A 19,683-nucleotide genomic window follows, 5' to 3' on the forward strand; every position below is an offset into this window, starting at 1 on the left:
TTTATAACATTCTTTAAACATATCTTCTTCATCATTCATAATCTCATAACTCATTTATCACAATTGATCCATAATCCATCTATCCTAACTCATTATATTCAAAATTTACATCACGCACAACTTATACCCCATAAGTTTCCTCTTCATATTGTGGTTATCATATCCTTTTTTTTTTTGAAAAATAATAGTTAGCAGCTGTTATGTTTTTATTTTAATTAACCATTGTTTAAAAAAAATAGTTAATATGCTTATAATAATCTCGCTAGCAGACATAATTTACTTTAGGTTTAATTGCACCTTTGGTCCCCTTATTTTAGGTGAATCAGGAAAATAACTTCCCATTTTATTTGTCTTCAGTTTTGGTACCCTAAACAGAATTTATGTCCAAATCTTGATGAGTTGTCATTTTTAATGACATGTAAAAAAAATGGTGACGTTGCACACATCTACGTAGATTAAAAGTCATTATTATATTATTAAAAAAAAATACAATTTGTATTTTCTACAACAAAATTCGTATTTTTAAAATAACATTTAATAAGCCAAAATTAAAAAAACATTTCAGACCCAATTCAACGCAAATCAGACGTGCACCTGAACCCTAAAATAAAAAATCGACCAAGTCTTCATCCGTATTCTTCATTTGTGTTCTTTTTCTTCTTCTTCATTTGTTTTATTTGTGTACTTCTTCTTCGTTTTCCAATGGCGACTGGAGGTGATTTCGAGTTCTCTCCATCTTCACGGACGAAAAAAGATACAAAGTTTTGTGCTATGTATGTGATTTTAGGGTTTTTGCTTTGCTTTATTATTAACATTATTAAACTCTCTATTCAACTTTGATTTTACAGTGTTAACAATGTTAACATAACTCTATGCCTTTATGTATTTTTAGTAATGTGGTTCATATGCTTTGTTGTATTATTTTGTGGTCCATGTGTAGTTTCTTTTAGGCTTAGTTTGACTGAGTTATTCAATAGTTTGTTTTGTGTAGGCCAGCTAAAGTCCACAGAGTTAGGTTAAGAATTAACCATGAGGGTGGTTTTGTAAATCACCCAGTGAAGACGTACGTTGGTGCCCAAGTGGATGAAATGAATTTATCTTGGGATGTAGACTTAATGTCCCACATGCAAATTAATAAATTAGTCAAAAGTTTGGGATATATGAATATTAAATGTTTGCGGTACCAACATCCCAAGTACTCATTTACACGTGGGCTTAGACCTCTTAACAATGATGATGATGTAGTAAAGTTTGCTGAAGATGTCAAAGGGTTCAATGTAGTTGAAGTCTTTACGGAACACTCTATAGACAATCCCATTATTAGTGATGAAAGTCTTATTCAAGAGCCAATTGAAGCTGAAAAGCTCCAAGGTGAAGGTGATCAAGTTCAAACTAAACCAGTTCAAGTTGAAGCAGTTCAAACTGAACCAGATCAACCAAAATTTGAACCAGTTTAAACTGAACCAGGTCAACTAGAACCTGAACCAATTCAAGTTGAATATGAAGAAGTCCATGTTGAAACTGGACAAGGAGCATGTGAAGATTATGCGAGTCAAGAAGATGAAGATTATATTGCTAATTCAAATGATGAAGATGATGATATGAGTGAGTTCTATGAGGGTGAGGATTGGGACTGGATTTCTGAAATACCAACTGAGATATTTGTTAATGTTGTAAGTGATTAAAATTTATTTGAAAGACTGCAAATCCAAGGCCTAGTTCTGCAACTGATTTTGAAGAAAATGTTGTGAATTATGATAATTTGGATACTCCACCAAGAAGTGAAGTTGATGAAGAGGATGTTAGGAAATTTCTTAAATTTAACCAACCTAAAAATGGTTATGATGTAATGTTTGAGTTGGGCCTAAAATTCAATACAAAAGAGCTAGTTAAGAATGCTATTAATGTTTTTGCAATGGAGACTAAGAAAAACTTGTATTTCAAAAAGAATGATGGAAATAGAACGATTGTTATGTGTGAGCCATAATGTCCATTTTAAATGAGGATTAGTAAGAAGATTTCAAACGAATATTGACAATTAGTGATTTTCACATATGATCATATATGTCATAGAAGAATAAAAAACAGACAAGCTAAGACTGAATGGCTTGCCAAGAATTTGGTTCCTATGTTGAGACATACGCCTAAAATGAAACCCAATGGATTGATCGTGGAGGCGCTTGATAAATGGATTGTGAAGTTTTCTACATACCAAGCATATAGAGACAAAGTAAGAGCCATATAAATGAGTCAAGGTGCTCAAAGGGAGCAATATGAACACTTGAGAGAATATGCCGATGAACTTAGGAGATCAAATCCAAACTCTACAATTATTATTAAGTGTGGTATGTCTGATGTTTGACCATTTTTTGAGTGAGTATATGTATGTTTGTAGGCTTGTAAGGCTGCGTTTCTTGAAGGAAGAATATGGCGGTCAGTTAATAGGTGTAGTAGGTGAAGATGAGAATAATCAAATAATTCCCATTGTATATGCAGTTGTTGAAGCGAAAAATAGGGAATCATGACAATGGTTTCTAGATCTTTTACTTAATGACCTCAACAATGTTCAGCATCGGCAATATACATTCATTTCAGATCAGCAAAAGGTTTGTCTGCTGAAATTTCAGAGTGCTTTTTAACATTATGCAATCTGATTTATCTTCTTATAATATTTTGAACTGATTTGTCAACATTAGCTCTATTGAACTGATTTGTTAACATTATACAATCTGAACTGAATTAGCTATGTTGAATTATTATTAATTGATTTCAGGAATTGATACTTGTCATTGCCAACATGGGGGCCCATGTGGAACACCGATTTTGTGTTAAACACTTGTATGGAAATTGGAAAAAAAAAATATCCCGAAAGGCATATGAAAGAACTTCTTTGGTTGACACCAAGGGTTACGGTGGTCCAGGATTGGGAGAAAGCAATGCAAAAAATTAAGGCAATCAATGAAGATGCTTGGAAAGACATGATGCAACTCCTACCATCTATGCGGACTAGGTCTGCATTTCGCACTGATACACAATGTGACCTCTTAGTAAAAAAACATGTGTGAGGCTTTCAACATCGTTGCATTGGAGTATAGAGATAAGTCTATCAAAACATTACTTGAAGGCTTGAAACTTTATATTACAATACAGATTGTCAAATAGAAAGAGCTCATGCTACGATATAGAGACAATATATGTCCTAAGATTCAACAAATATTGGAAAATGAAAAAATAGCAGTTGGGGGTTGGTTCCCAACTTGACATGGAGATGATGATTTTAACTTAGTGTCGCAAATGGTATAAACACTTATACATTAAATCTACACACACAAACTTACACTTGTCGTAAGTGGGATCTGACTGGTATTTCGTGTTGCCATACTTTTGTTTGTATATGGCACAACAAAGCTGATCCAGAATCATATGTTTCACCTTATTATAGGTATACAATTTGATTTTAACTGCATATTTGTACTGTTGTAGTTCAACTTCTGTTCTGGTTCTATTCTAAAATAGGTTCTGGTTTTGTTTTTAACATGTTATTTTTGCTTCAGTTCCGTAAAATTTACATAGTTCCAGTTCTAGTTATGTTCTATGAAATTTACTTCCAGTTCTGGTTCATGGTTGGTACTGATGTTTTAACATGTTATTGGTACTGGTTGTTGATGGCTTTAACATGCTATTTTTTTTATACATATTTTTGCTTCAGATTTAACTACATATTGGTACTGGTTGTTGACGGTTTTAACATGTTGTTCTACAAAATTTACTTCCAGTTTTGGTTCAGGTTTTAGCATGTTTTTACATATTGGTACTGGTTGTTGATGAGATTAACATGCTATTTTTTTATACATATTTTAGCTTCAGATTTAACTGCATATTGGTACTGGTTGTTGATGGTTTAAACATGTTGTTCTATAAAATTTACTTCCAGTTCTGGTTCAGGTTTTAACATGTTGTTTTTACATATTGGTACTGGTTATTGATGGCTTTAACATGATTTTTTTTATTACATGTTTTTACCTCAGATTTAACTGCATATTGGTACTGGTTGTTTATGGTTTTAACATGATGTTTTTTTTCACATTTTTCTGCTTCAATTTTAACTGTCTATTGGTTCTTGACATGTTTCTGGTTCTTTAAATAGAAAAATAAACTTCTTGACATGTTACTCTTACATAGTAATGTCATCAAATGGACCAAAACTTTGGCAAGAATCAAATTGAGAGCCTATAAATCCCTCAATCATGAGGAGGGCACCGAGTAGATCAAAGAAAAAAAGGAACAAGTCCAATGACGAGCTAAAAGGTTCTAACATACTAGCAAGATAGTTTGTGTAACACCCCGTTTTTCAAAGCGAGGGTGTATTTTTTTTCAAAAGGAATTAAAATAAAACAGAGAATTAAATCAGGAAATGCCTTTGGATAAATAATTGAGTCATTAAAATTTACAAGCAGCGGAAAAAGTTTCTCAAATACATACATCCAAAGTATTTAAACAACAACTAGAAGATACAAGGAACCGATTCAACTAAGGTGTCGTACTGACAATAATAGTAACAGTACAGTCTTCCGGTTTAAAATAAACGCAACCCCAAAAGAAAGACATTCGTTCCCTCTGTAACAACCTAGTCTGATCATTTTACAAAACAACTAAACACCCTGAGTGATCTCCACGCGCCCCGTGAGATCCTCCTAACGTAGCTGCAGTCAAGCGTTCCCATCTCCATTCCCGTCCGTAGGGTACGAACTGGTAGGATCGTCCTGACTCTCATCTGAGGGCAAAGCCCAGATTTCCACAATAATTGTAAAGGGTCACCAACCAAAAAAATAACAGTTAACACATAGCAATTAAGTTTTCAAATGCACAAAATAACTTTTCAACTAAGCATGCACCTTAACGGGATTTTCCATATGCTAAAAGTTCATACAATGCTTGCCAATTAACAATGAACTCAAAATGAAGTTCTCAAAACATCAAGTAATACATAACTGACCAAAGCATTGATAAATCAATTGAGCAATCGATTATCTAACTCAAAATAAGGACTTTTGCTGAGCCAATCGATTGCCAAATCGATTTGGTCAGTTCTGCTGAGTTTCTGCATGACCAAATCGATTTCTAAGTCGATTTTGTCAGTTCTGATGAGTCCCTGTGTTGCCAAATCGATTTCCAAATCGATTTTGGCAGTTTTGCTGAGTTCCTGCCTCTCTGCCAATCGATTTCCAAATCGATTTCTTAAAAGATTTTGAAAGACATATTTATACAATCGATTGGCAAATCGATTAGGTCAAAATGGTGAACTTCCTGCAACTCATCCAATCGATTGGGAAATCGATTTCCCTCATCATTTTTCCAAAAATTCATAACTAACTCAATCACATTCATACATAATCTCAAATCCTAACACTTAGCACTGATAACGCAATCGCTACAACATCATTAGTTTCGAAATAGTATTGCAAGCAAACATGTTATCACCAAATTCCAAAACATAACAATTAACATTTATAACACAATTAATACGACATCATGGGTTTCAAAATGGTATTGCAATCCAACATGTTATCACCAAATTTCCAAAACATACAATTAACATTTATAACACAATTAATACGACATCATGGGTTTCAAAATGGTATTGCAATCCAACATGTTATCATCAAATTCCAAAACATAACACTTATAACACAATTAATACACATGCCAAGTGAACCAACAATTCACAAATTAACAGGGTGTAGTCTCTCACGAACAAACACCTGTGCAGTCTCTCACGGACAAACACAATTCCCTCAGGAACGTAAGTCGTAAACGTACTACCTATCACGGGTCCGTACTGTTTACCGAGGTGCCACCTATCCCAGGTCTGCACAACTTACCAAACGTAAATCGTAAACGTACTGCCTATCACGGGCCCGTACCGTTTACCAAGGTGCCACCTATCACGGGTCTGCACGATTTACCAAAACACACATAAGTAAACGAGACATTAAGAGATTCCCCATTCTTAATACTCATTTACTGAAACGATTTTCAAAAACCAAATATTAAGTAACCGAGACATTAAGAGATTCCCCGTTCTTAACGCCCAGTTAACTTAACAATTTTCAAAACAAAATATTAAGTAACCGAGACATTAAGAGATTCCCCGTTCTTAACGCCCAGTTAACTTAACAATTTTCAAAACAAAATATTAAGTAACCGAGACATTAAGAGATTCCCCGTTCTTAACGCCCAGTTAACTTAACAATTTTCAAAACAAAATATTAAGTAACCGAGACATTAAGAGATTCCCCGTTCTTAACGCCCAGTTAACTTAACAATTTTCAAAACAAAATATTAAGTAACCGAGACATTAAGAGATTCCCCGTTCTTAACGCCCAGTTAACTTAACAATTTTCAAAACAAAATATTAAGTAACCGAGACATTAAGAGATTCCCCGTTCTTAACGCCCAGTTAACTTAACAATTTTCAAAACAAAATATTAAGTAACCGAGACATTAAGAGATTCCCCGTTCTTAACGCCCAGTTAACTTAACAATTTTCAAAACAAAATATTAAGTAACCGAGACATTAAGAGATTCCCCGTTCTTAACGCCCAGTTAACTTAACAATTTTCAAAACAAAATATTAAGTAACCGAGACATTAAGAGATTCCCCGTTCTTAACGCCCAGTTAACTTAACAATTTTCAAAACAAAATATTAAGTAACCGAGACATTAAGAGATTCCCCGTTCTTAACGCCCAGTTAACTTAACAATTTTCAAAACAAAATATTAAGTAACCGAGACATTAAGAGATTCCCCGTTCTTAACGCCCAGTTAACTTAACAATTTTCAAAACAAAATATTAAGTAACCGAGACATTAAGAGATTCCCCATTCTTAATACTCATTTAACTTAATGGTTTTCAAATTCCACACAAAACAAACTCGAACAAATTCTCACATTCAATTCATAATTCACACCAAAACGCATCAATCAACAAACATCAAGTATGAACATGCCAAATACAACGAACACAAATCAACGCAACATAATAAATTTCATTTATTCAAAATCTTACATACGTGAGGTAAATTCATTTTTCCCAAAACGATACTCCAATCCTAACAAAACTCGTTTCCACACAACCACAGATAAGGCCCTAGATGCAAACTAAAAGTTTGGAAGGAGCCCTTACCTTCGCGTTAGCTCTAACGTGCGTTTCCGGTACCGCGAGCAAATCCGGTAAAAATCTCCGCTCGCAACGTCGCCTCCAAATTGGTCCCCTAGCACCGTAGCGTGGTAGTGAGCAACTTTCCCTTCTAACTCTTCGCGACATGAAGCTTGGATCTAGAAGAAACGGAGGGGTTTGTGTTTGGATCTCAAATACCGTTTTTCTTCGTTTTCGAATCAAAGAGGAAGAGTGGAGTTGCGAAATCCTTGTTCTAACTCTCACCCAACCTTGGGTTACTAGTTTTGAAGAAAGGAAAGCGACGAAAATGAAAATGGGAGAAAGAGGGAATTTGGCCGCGGGTAGTAGAGGAAGAAGATGGAAAATCAGATTTTCCTTCCTTCCTTTTTCCTTTCTTTGTTTTTCCTTCCTTTCTATTTCCTTCTTTCCTTTATATAACCTTTTCTTTTCCTTTTCCTTCCTTCTAATTTCCTTTCTTTCTATTCTCTCCAAGCAAACATATATAAATATATATTAAATATAACTTAACAAATATCTCAAAATATCTAGATATTTGTTAAATTACCATTTTACCCGTAACGCATTAAATTCTCCATAAAGGATTTACCGCACTTAATTTAAATTTATTTATCGACGAGTAATTCTAAACGGGGTCAAAATAACTTTTTGATCCTATACACTCCATAATATTATTAACTTTGGCTAAAAAGCCTCCGAGCCAAAATCCAAAACATATAAAATACATAAAGTGTACTTTAAAATTATGGGTCTTACAGTTTGCAGCTGTGAAATGTAAAAACTGCAGGAAGCTTGGCCGTAACACGAGGACATGCAATGGTAAAAGTGCTGTATATAGAGAGATACCAAAAGGTGGAAATAACGTCAACAGAACAAAGAAAGCAAAGACAACCAAGGTTCGAAGAGATGAGGGAGAAACACCAACAGTTTTATCTCAGGATTCACAAGTTCCACAAACTCAAGCTTCACAAATCAATTGACGAAACTAAACTTGTGAATTTTATTTTGGTTATTATGAATATGTAATGACACTTGAGAATTTTATTTTGTAATGCAATAGTATGACCTCTTTTTGGACCTAAGTTTCGATGGAATGATTATTCTGTAATGCAATAGTATGTAATGATGGAATGATGTACTGAATGTTATCTAAATTCTGATTATTTTGACATGGCAGTAAATTTAGTATGTAATGCAATAGTATGTTTATTTTGGAACCTAAATTATGATTATTGTGACATGACAGTAAATTTTGTATGTTATCTTGAATGAGCAAATTTGTTTGAGCATTAATATTAGGCAACTGCATTATATTTTGAATGATTCAAAACTAGTGGAAAATTGTTTGAGCAAATTGCATTAATACAATGATACCAAACTGAATTATTAACATGCAAAAATAGACAATTGTATTACAATAATACCAATTTCATTTCACAATAACAACCTTATTCATTCAAATTTGATTATATTACACAATGACATTACAATTTAAACCCTAAACATCCTAAATTACATCATTACAAAATACCCTTAATCCAATCATTTTAATTACTTTAACATTACAATAACCAAAAGAACAATAATCAAGAGTCATAAAAGTGCCAGAAAATCCCCCATTAGTTTCGACTTTAACTTCAGTTCATCATCATAATTTTTTTGTCACATTGTCTTTCTTCTTGAGTTCATCAATTATTTTCATCAAAGATATAATAACTTCTTTTGCTCGTTCTGTCATGGGCTCATCAAACCAATCAAAAAAATAGCAAGATATTTTACACTGTAACTGAAACAACATAACAAAAAAAAAAAAAGATTGAATCTTCTTTCAATAAATTTTCATAAAGAAGAAGAAAAACAAAGATGAATAAGAGGATGAAGGCTCGGTCGATTTTTGATTTTAGGGTTCAAGTGCGCGTTTGATTTGTGTTGAATTGGGTCTGAAATATTTTTTATTTTGGCTTATTAAATGTTATTTTTAAAATATGAATTTTATTTTTAAAAACATAAATTGTATTTTTTTAATTTGGAATAATATAATAATGATTTTGAATTCACATAGATGTCTGTCATGTCACCATTTTTTTTGACACACCATTAAAAAAATGACAACTATCAAGATTCGGACCCAAATTCTGTTTGAAATGCCAAAACTGAGAACAAATAAAATGAATGGACTATTTTTGTGATTCACCTAAAATAGAGGATAAAAAATGCAATTAAACCTTTATTTTAATATTTTTAACTAAAGTATCTTCAATAAAAAAAACAAAAAAAGTAAAGTACCTAAAGAGCTTATCCCTCAAATATGTCACGGAGAGGGGACACAACATTCTCAGATTTAAAAAAAAAAAAGATTATAAATAATAATGATAAATTACTAAAATATTTTAAGTCTTTTGATATTGAGAATCTCATATCTTTTTAATCAATTTTCTCTTCTATTTAAATAATTTTCCTTTATAAATATAGTAAAAAACGAATATTAATGGTTCTTATCGACAATCATCTTCTTATTTTTGCCTCCAAATAAAGAGATTATTCAATTATTTTTAAAACAAAATCAAAATCGCTAATAATGTTAGAAATTATGCAATTAAAGAAATAAAAAAAATAGATATTTATTAAAATTTATACTAATAAAATTAATACAACAAATACAAACTAGTATATTTATTAAAATTTATTCTGATAAAAAGTAAGTCAACAAATGACGAATGTATACAACTTTTTACGATTAAACCTATAAATGACACAAATGACACGGAATACAAATACAGTTCTATATATATAACCCCACCATTGTTGTTCTTAATAACAAGTACAAACAAATCAACACTTTATTGTATCTTCTATACTATAATGGATATTTCTATGAAGATATTTTCTTCTCATTCTCTACCAACTTTAATTTTCACTATTATTTTATTTTGCTTCAAAACAAATGCCATTATTCAACTTCCACCAAATGTTTCTATTCCAGCAGTGTTGGTGTTTGGAGATTCAATAATGGATACAGGCAATAATAATTATATAACAACACTAAGTAGGAGTAATTTTGCACCATATGGAAAAGATTTTCCAGGAGGGATTGCGACCGGAAGATTTAGCAATGGAAAGGTCCCATCGGACTTTATAGGTATTTATATATTCTAAATCATATCTTTGAATTAAGTAGACATCATTATTAAAAATAAAAAAAAAAAGAGAGAGAGAGAGAGAGAAAGGATTCAATTTATTTGTTTATAAAGTGACTACATATTTTTGAATAATTGCTTGTTTTTATTTTTCATGTAAAATAGCATTAATAAATTAGTGGTGATGTTAAAATCTAAAGTTTGACTTATCATTAATTAAATATTATTCTCCTATAGCAATTGTATTGTACATCAAACAATAGTAAAAATCATTAGATCTAGAAATATTTTTTTTTCTTCCATAAAATCCATGTGTCTTAATAGCTACTATGCAATTGCTCTAGGAAATCGTTTTCAAATTAATAAAGGGCTCTAATATAAATTATTTATAAGTTTTGTCTTATTACTTATGTATTGGTATAAATTTAGTACAATTATATTGCATTGGCATGGGATATTTTATTTTTACATTAAAAAGTTGTTGTTTTTTAATTTTTTATAAAAATTTTCAGTTGAAGAATTAGGCATTAAAGAATATCTACCTCCATACTTGAATCCCAATCTCAAACCTGATGAATTGATCACGGGTGTGTGCTTTGCATCTGGTGGTGCTGGATACGATCATATAACATCACAATTACTGGTATACATATATATATATATTCACATCATTTTGAACACAAAAAATTTGACAAAAGAAAAAAATAGAAAATATTTTATTTAATATTATATCTTACTTCACATTTGTTTTTCTAACTTTGTTTCTTTGTATATATTTCCAGTTCGCAATTTCTTTATCCAAGCAGCTAGACTTATTCAAAGAATATATTGAGAAGCTTAATGTATATGTTGGGGAAAATAGAACAAATTTCATCTTAGCCAATAGTATTTTCTTTTTGGTAATGGGTAGCAATGACATTTCCAATACATATTTCTTGACTCATGCGAGACAATTGAAATATGACTTTCCTTCTTACGCTGACCTTTTGGTTACTTTAGCTTCTAATTTCACCAAGGTATGATTATGTTTCATTTTTTCAAATCAAGCCTTAATTTCTAATACACATTTTCATTTTTTGTATTATGAAGCCTTAGGTAAAGATATAAAATAAATGATAGAGAAATTTCAACTTTTTAATACATATTTCTTAACATATTTTCTTCATTTGGTTAAGATTAATTAACATAGGTTCTACTAAATTATGTGGTCATCTATATATAAATTTGGTAGATCTCATGTGAGTTTTAACTGACTAAAGAAATGTGAAGTAACATTATTGAATTTTTTTAATTTTCTATAAATATACAATATATTAAATATACTTAATATTTTTTTAAATATTAAAAATTATAATTTTATCTTTATAGAAAATAAATTTTTTATTTTGTTATTATCTAATAATAATTATTTTATTATATTAATTATGATATATATAATTTTTAAATTTATAATTTTTATATATATAAATGGGTGCGAATGTGGGCGGGAAAACCCGAACCCCGTTGTAGACAAAGATAAACCTTAAATTTCACATCTTTTATGAAACGGGTGTGGGTGTGGCTTTTCCTCGATTAGTCGGGTGTGGGGTAGAGGAGGCAAAATCCATCTTGCCCCGTTGCCATGCCTCTAAATTGAATATTTTATATATAAATCTTATGGATTACAAAATGTAATTTATTTATTTATCCTCTGAATTTGAATTTGAAGGAAATATATGAACTAGGAGCAAGGAGGATTGGAATATTCAGTGTAGCACCGATAGGGTGTGTGCCGTTGCATAGAACATTAGCCGGAGGCAAAGAAAGATCATGTGTTGAAAAGTACAACAATGCAACAACTTTATTTAATGACAAACTATTTAAGGAAATTGGTTCCCTTAACCAAAACTTATCAAATAGCAAAATTGTTTACTTTGATGTTTACACTCCTCTGCTCGATATCATTGTCAACAACCAGAAATATGGTAATTCCTAAATTTCATTTTGTTAATGTATTCATCATCATTTGTTAATTAACAATAGTTAATTATAACAATATTGCTAATATTAATTTAATTTTTTTATTATAAATAAGTTTTAGTGAATATTAAAATAAATAATTGATATATCATAATTTTTAATAAACTTCAATATAAAATTAATTTATACTGACACGATACATGTATATCTATTAAAAGTGATTATTTCACATAAAAAAAAAAAGTAAATATTTTTAATATTAATGTGAAAAATTAATAGTTGATATATCACAATCCATATATCATAATATTTTTTTTTATAGGTTATACTAAAAATATTTTAATTGACTGTTTAAATTATGATGAGTGCAGGGTTTACTGTTGCAGATCAAGGGTGTTGTGGAAGAGGCAAATTAGAAGTTGGAATTTTATGCAACCGTTTTGGTCGTACTTGTTCCAACGATACCGAATATGTGTTTTGGGATAGTTTTCACCCCACTGAAGCCATTTATAAAGGCTTTGTTGCTCCTCTTCTACAAAAATATATAACTCAGTTTTTTTGATTAATTAATATATCAATACAAAAATTATTGGAAAAATAGACATAAGTGTTAATAAGTCCAATACAAAATCAACAGATGAGTTGGATTTTAACCTTGTTATACAGTACTGTAAAAGTTATAAATTTAATATTCAATCTATGGTAATTGATTATGCAAAAAACTCAATATTCTCTAATTATAAGTCTTATTGAGGACATAAAGAGTAAACATTTTTTAAAGTAGTAATAGTAAAAATAATTAATAAATAAATTAAGCTATTATTATTATTATTATTATTATTTATTAAGCTATTGTTTTAGAGTATACTTTTTAATGTATTTAAATATCACTTTATACAAATGTTAAGTTTCGAATCCGCCACACGACGTCGAACTTAACAATATTAATATTTATCAGTTAAAATTTAAAACAATTAAATTATTATATGAAATTAAATAATTATTCTTAATTAACCAATTAACATTAACTAACTTTTCAACTAGTTAACTATTTCCTTAGTAATTAATCAATTAACGTAAACTGTCTTAATAAAATTAAATAAATTTTTAATGCTCTATAAAATTTGAACATTTTATTTTTAATTTTGATAAAAAAATTTATTAACTTTTTTTTCCTCAAATTTTTGAACAAATTTTGTAAACATATTTAGAAAATTAAAAGAATTTCTTCCACAAAAATTTAGAATTATTTAACAAAAAATAAATTAATATCTAATTCATTATTTTTTTAAAGGAATATGTTTATAATATCGTAAAACATAACTAAAATCATTCAAATATTTAAATAGTATACATGGATTGGCATAAAAATTATAAAGAGAAAAAATGAAAATGAAAAATTTGTTGAGACTAAAAAGGTGGAGTAAGAAATTTTTTATACAGAAAAAAATAAAATTTTATTAGATTTTTTATTCTTAACCAATATTTAACAAAAGAAAACTTCTTTAATACTCGACAAAAAATTTAGATAAATGCTAGTTTACAATCTCTCCTTTTCAGAATAACATACAGATCATAAATGCTATGTTAAATATCTCCTTTTTATTTATTTTTATTAAATCTCTTTGCTTTATACACGTTGTTGTTTGCAACATTGTACAATATTGTACTGGACCAAACTCATTCTAGCTGGAATTAATTAAAATAATTGTAGCAATATCCCAAGAGTTACGGTGCAATTATCATAATTATTAAAAGTTAGTGTTGTAAAGATTGAAATTATACATACAAATATTTTTGGGGTCTGCAAGAGCATCTCCCATATAGATTTGGGTTAACTATATACAAATCGCCGCCTAACTAATTTACCTTATTATTTTGTTTGAATAAAGGTGGTACTAATTTATTGCTAAAACCCTATTCGGTATACCTTTATTTTCTTTCACCACCTACTACCATCCTTAATTGTCTAGCTTCAGACGTGATTTATTTTACTTTATCTGTTTGTCTTCAAAAGTGCACAATGCACATGTCTCTTGTTAAAAAACATGTCTATCTGTATATTGGACTTATAAATGTTCTATGATTTATCTGATTAAATATGCGTTTTTCTAATTAAAATTAGGCGACATTGCATTTATTACTAACCAATTGGTATGGGGTGGTATATGCTGTCAATAGATTTCTTTTTTCTATCAAAATAGTATATGTAAAGCTAGATTAAAAAAAATTATATATTTAATTTAAATTTTAAATTAGATATATTAATTTTTATTGACTTTATTTATATTTGAGATCGAAATAGTAACTTATAAAGTAAATTAGTTAATTAATCATAGCGATCACAATTTTTTCTTTTTTGTATTTTTTGGAATGAAAAAATTTAGAATGAGGAAATAGTGATCCAATCCAAAGTAAAGAGGATCCACACTTCATTAAATTTAATATCTATTTTTTTACTACTAGATCAAACTATTAGAGTTTTTATATATATTTTTTAATAAATACAAATGTATGTTACATGTATTATGATTGGGTGAATTGTTTTTTTTTTTTACTCAATTAGGTGAATTGTTAGAACCATGAAAAAAGTTGGGTGCCGGAATGCTTTAGACAAAATTAATCTAAAAGTTAGATTTACTTAAAATATAAGCAAACATAAAAATTGAAGTGATATAAAATGATAGGTTTTATCAATTAAAAATTACTTTCACTTTTTTAACAAAAAGTTATTTTTATTTTCAACTTGAACATTTTAACAAGAAATTAAAAATGTAAGGTGTATATATGTGTTAATTGGGTTGAACTTCCCTTATATCTCTATCAATATAAATATTTTTGCTTATAAAAAATATCACTAAGTGTTATGTTGTATTTTTTATGAATATATCTTTTAACTCGTCCAACTATTAGAACTTTGTTGAGTTGATCTTGTAACATGTCCAACAATTAGTTGAAATCAGTGTTCAAAAAATATATTTTGTGTTATCCAATAAATTTTTGTACCTAGATTAATAATTGTTAGATATTCATAGAATTATTTTTTTGACGAAGAATCTTTAATTCACAAATGTGATTAATAAGAAAGAGAAAAAAACTATAGAAGAAAGTTAGTTAAAAACATGCTAATTTAAAGTTCTTTTATTGTTAGGTTTATGTCTACTAGATTTTATGTTTTATTTTTTCTTAATAAGTTTTTAGCTTATTAAAAAACTAAGTTGACCATTTTGGAGGAAAAAATAAATAAAATAATTTCTTGACAAGATGACACTAACCCTTTAGTCTTACACCCCACCAACTTCCAAGTACTAAATTATGCTACAACCGACTACAATAAGTTTTGATTAATGAAGACAACTTTATGAGATCTAGCCGTTTTTTTTTATTAAAAAAAAATCACATTTATTTCCCAAGACCTCGTGCCTGATCATGGAATTTGTATATATGTATATAAAACCATAGTATAACCCAAAAATAGAATGGCTCTGTTTATGAAGGTCACAAATAATTCTCCAATGATCCCATTCCTTCGTTTAATTGTATTATTTGTTTTATGCTACAAAACAAAGGGTTTGATAAAGCTACCACCAAATGTTACAATTCCAGCATTGATAGCATTTGGAGATTCGATAGTTGATTCAGGCAACAACAACCACATAAAAACTTTGATCAAATGCAATTTCCCTCCGTATGGAAAAGATTTTCTAGAAAATGTCCCAACCGGTCGATTTTGCAATGGAAAAATTCCCTCGGACATAATAGGTACTTTATATATATATATATATGGTCAAATTTAAAAATTGATTTTTTTTTTTTAGCTGTCGTATTGTTATTATGAATACTCTAGTTGCCTATTAATTATTATAGTGAAAAATTTTACTAGACTAAGTCTAGTGGTTTTTATTCTCTCAATTTTAGAAAAAGGTTATACGTTAAAAATTGTGTTTGTCTCATATTTAATTTTCTGTCAATTATTATTGTTACGTGGAATTGTATTTTATGTTTGACTATTTATCTAGTGAGAGAAAATATAAGAAAATATTGCGCATTGATAATTATCTCAAGTTTTTCACAAAGGAAGTTGCTATATTTGAGGAGATAAAATAAATTATGATGCTTAAAACAAAATTTGAAAGCAAAGATTGAGAATAGAAGGCGAAAGTTGTCCTATATATTCGAAATAGTTAAATTTGTGATAGCAAACAATTTACTTGCAGCTGAAGAATTGGGTATCAAGGAATACGTACCTGCATATTTGGACCCATATCTGAAACCCAATGATCTTCTAACAGGCGTAAGCTTTGCCTCTGGAGCTTCTGGATATGATCCTTTGACATCTGAATTAATGGTAAATATAAGCATATATATATTTTGTTTGCAACGGAGGAAGCATATATATATTTGTGTTTAATTAATTGTTATTTTGTTTGTTGATCAGTCAGTTATACCGTTATCTACTCAACTAGATCTGTTCAAAGAATACATAAATAAGCTGAAAGGCATTGTGGGAGAGGACAACACAAATTTCATCATAGAGAAAAGTCTTTATGTTGTGGTGGGAGGTAGTGACGACATTGCCAACACCTATTTTGATGCTCAAGCCAGATTACAATATGACATTTATGCCTACACGGATCTTATGTCCAACTCAGCCTCTAATTTTCTTCAGGTACTTAACATAGATGAAACTATAATGTTTATAAATTTATGTAAAAATCAATCAACTATGGCTTATCTTACCATATGATATATAGGAAATATATAAACTTGGAGGTCGTAGAATGTTTGTATTTGGTGCACCACCAATTGGATGTCTACCATCACAGAGAACTGTTCAAGGAGGGATACTAAGAACATGCGCAGAAAAGTTAAATTATGTGGCAAAGTTATTCAATTTAAAACTCTCAAACAACATAGATTCCCTAAATAGCAACTTACCCAAAAGCAGAGTAACTTACGTTGATGTTTACACCCCTCTACTTGATATCATTCTTAATCCCCAAAAATATGGTAATTCCTATCATAATTTTATTTTATTTTTTCTCGTTTTATTAATTTCTTCAATATTATTGTCTAAAATTATTTTAAATTTATTAATTGAATTGCAGGGTACAAAATTGTGGACAAAGGTTGTTGTGGCACAGGACTAATAGAGGCTGCAGTGTTATGCAATCCTTTTGTTAATACTTGTTATAATGTTTCAGAATATGTCTTTTGGGATAGTTATCACCCTACAGAAGGAGTATATAGAAAGCTCGTTGAAATCCTCACTAAAACATATTTGGGGGGATTGTTATGAGATCCATTAATTAAGTTTAGTTGGCCTGTGAACTTAATTAGATTATTATATTTATATTAATTGTCTATCCAAATTTGTATTTTTGACAAGTTGATCTAGTTGTTTGCTTGATTGTTTAAAGTATTCCAATAATTTGACAGACCCTGATTTTTCTCTATGAAATTTACAACTTCTCATTTCAACTGGATTAAAGAAAATACATCACGCGGGTTGGTTTCTTTTATATTTTTTTTTTAAATTAAAAATTATTTTTTATTATTTGAATGATGTTTGTTTTTTATTTTCTTAAAATTATTGTGTTAAAAAATCAATTTTTTATTAAAAATAAAAAACTGAAAAAAAATGTCACACAATTTATAAACATCGAACTTAACTCAAAAATGATATAATTATCCTTACCTCTTAGAAAAATATGAAATTTTCTCATTTTCGATTTTTCCGTGTCGTTTTTTGTTGTTTCTATTTCTTTTATTTGAATCATTTTATCTTTCCTTATTCATATATGCTGATACAAATTTATTTTTGTTTTTGTAAATTTATTTATTGTTGATGAGTACTTAAACTACATTAATCAATTTTAAAATAGATATGAGAAATGAATTAAAAGAATAATTTTTGAAGTGATCTATTTAAAATATTTCAATTGTTCTATTAGACTAACTTACGCAACAAATGAAGTATTCTAGAAACACCTACCGCGGAGCTCCATTTCTACAACCTCTAACAACTCTAGACCATCGACGGCATCAACTATATTAATTAACGGAGGTTTGGGAATAATAATTTTTAATATCATACATCAAAAATAAATTTAACAAAAACACTGAGTACACCATTTGAATAAAAAAAAAAAGATAATTGTGACTAAATTAGTTAAGAATTGATACATATATTTATTGAATAAATAAGAGAGTATAAGTTCACTCTGTCTGAAACAATAAAAAAAAAACCTTTTTGAAAAGAATAAACAATGACATTTGTCATGAATTAATATCGCGAATAATTCCTACACAAGTTGAATATTACTATAAGTGTAAGCTCCACATTCATCTTTATAACTCCACACAAAATTTAATCTACTCTGTAATTAGAACTAATCAATGTACGGAGCTTTTGGTGTGTTCTTTTCTTTTTTATGAAATGTTATGATCTTTAAATTTAACATTATTCTAAAGGCAATTTTTATATTTGGATAAATTATTATTTTTTAATATGTTTGAAATGAATAAAAATAACAACATTTTAAAACATTGAATTTAATATTTTATTGAAGTTTTTTTTCTAACACTAAGCAACTTTTATTTTTTTTAAGGAGAAGTAGTTACAATATCTATAATGACTATTTTTTTTTGCCGTAAATTCTATCATAAATAATTCACATTCACGTACACTACGCCAAAAATGATATTTTATAGCGCGTCTTTTATAGCGCTTATTAAATACAAGCGCTGTTGTATGATATTTTAAAAATAACGGAGGATACAACAGCGCTTTTTTGACAAGCGCTGTAAAAAAAGCGTTGTAAAAGACTTTGATTTCACATAATTAAAGGACCTATTAGAGCGCTTTTTGGAAAAGCGCTGTAAAAAGGTTTTTAAAAAAAAATAAGGAGGTCTTTTACAGCGCTCTTTAAAAAAGCGCTGTAATAGGCTTTTAAAACTAAAATAAGGAGGTCTTTTACAGCGCTCTTTACAAAAAGCGCTGTAATAGGCTTTTAAAAAATAAAATAACAAGGTCTTTTACAGCGCTTTTTAAAAAAAGCGCTGTAATAGGCTTTTAAAAAGTAAAATAAGGAGGTCTTTTACAGCGCTCTTTAAAAAAAGCACTGTAATAGGCTTTAAAAAAATAAAATAAGAAGGTCTTTTACAGCGCTTTTTAAAAAAAAGCGCTGTAATAGGCTTTAAAAAAATAAAATAAGAAGGTCTTTTACAGCGCTTTTTAAAAAAAGCACTGTAATAAGCTTTAAAAAAATAAAATAAGAAGGTCTTTTACAGCGTTTTTTAAAAAAAAGCGCTGTAATAGGCTTTTAAAAAATAAAATAAGAAGGTCTTTTACAGCGTTTTTTAAAAAAAAGCGCTGTAATAGGCTTT

At 29.2% G+C, this 19,683-nt stretch overlaps 2 protein-coding genes across 3 annotated transcripts in view; both read left to right on the forward strand.

Annotated features, from left to right (window-relative positions):
• The window catches only part of LOC101502971 (uncharacterized), a 32,548-nt gene extending 19,692 nt beyond the window's left edge, over positions 1–12,856 (forward strand). Inside the window, exons 9-13 of the mRNA XM_004499241.2 lie at positions 10,141–10,337; positions 10,848–10,978; positions 11,118–11,351; positions 12,044–12,299; positions 12,666–12,856. Of these exons, the coding sequence (XP_004499298.2) occupies positions 10,141–10,337; positions 10,848–10,978; positions 11,118–11,351; positions 12,044–12,299; positions 12,666–12,856 (1,009 nt within the window). The remainder of the gene's footprint in view (positions 1–10,140; positions 10,338–10,847; positions 10,979–11,117; positions 11,352–12,043; positions 12,300–12,665) is intronic.
• Positions 12,857–15,754: 2,898 nt separating this feature from the next.
• Positions 15,755–17,672, forward strand: LOC101501066 (GDSL esterase/lipase EXL3-like). 2 transcript variants are annotated; one of them, XM_073367148.1, is made up of 5 exons: positions 15,755–16,056; positions 16,587–16,642; positions 16,733–16,963; positions 17,049–17,304; positions 17,403–17,672. In XM_073367148.1, exons 1-5 carry the CDS (start codon positions 15,774–15,776, stop codon positions 17,591–17,593), a joined length of 1,017 nt encoding a protein of 338 aa, XP_073223249.1. In that variant the 5' UTR covers positions 15,755–15,773; the 3' UTR covers positions 17,594–17,672. The 2 variants fall into 2 exon arrangements, with proteins under 2 accessions (XP_073223249.1, XP_012570842.1); XM_012715388.3 differs by having other exon boundaries at positions 15,756–16,056; positions 16,512–16,642.
• Positions 17,673–19,683: the final 2,011 nt, after the last annotated feature.

The sequence above is a fragment of the Cicer arietinum genome, chromosome 4 (genome assembly GCF_000331145.2).
Source record: "Cicer arietinum cultivar CDC Frontier isolate Library 1 chromosome 4, Cicar.CDCFrontier_v2.0, whole genome shotgun sequence".
NCBI classification, from domain to species: Eukaryota; Viridiplantae; Streptophyta; class Magnoliopsida; order Fabales; family Fabaceae; genus Cicer; species Cicer arietinum.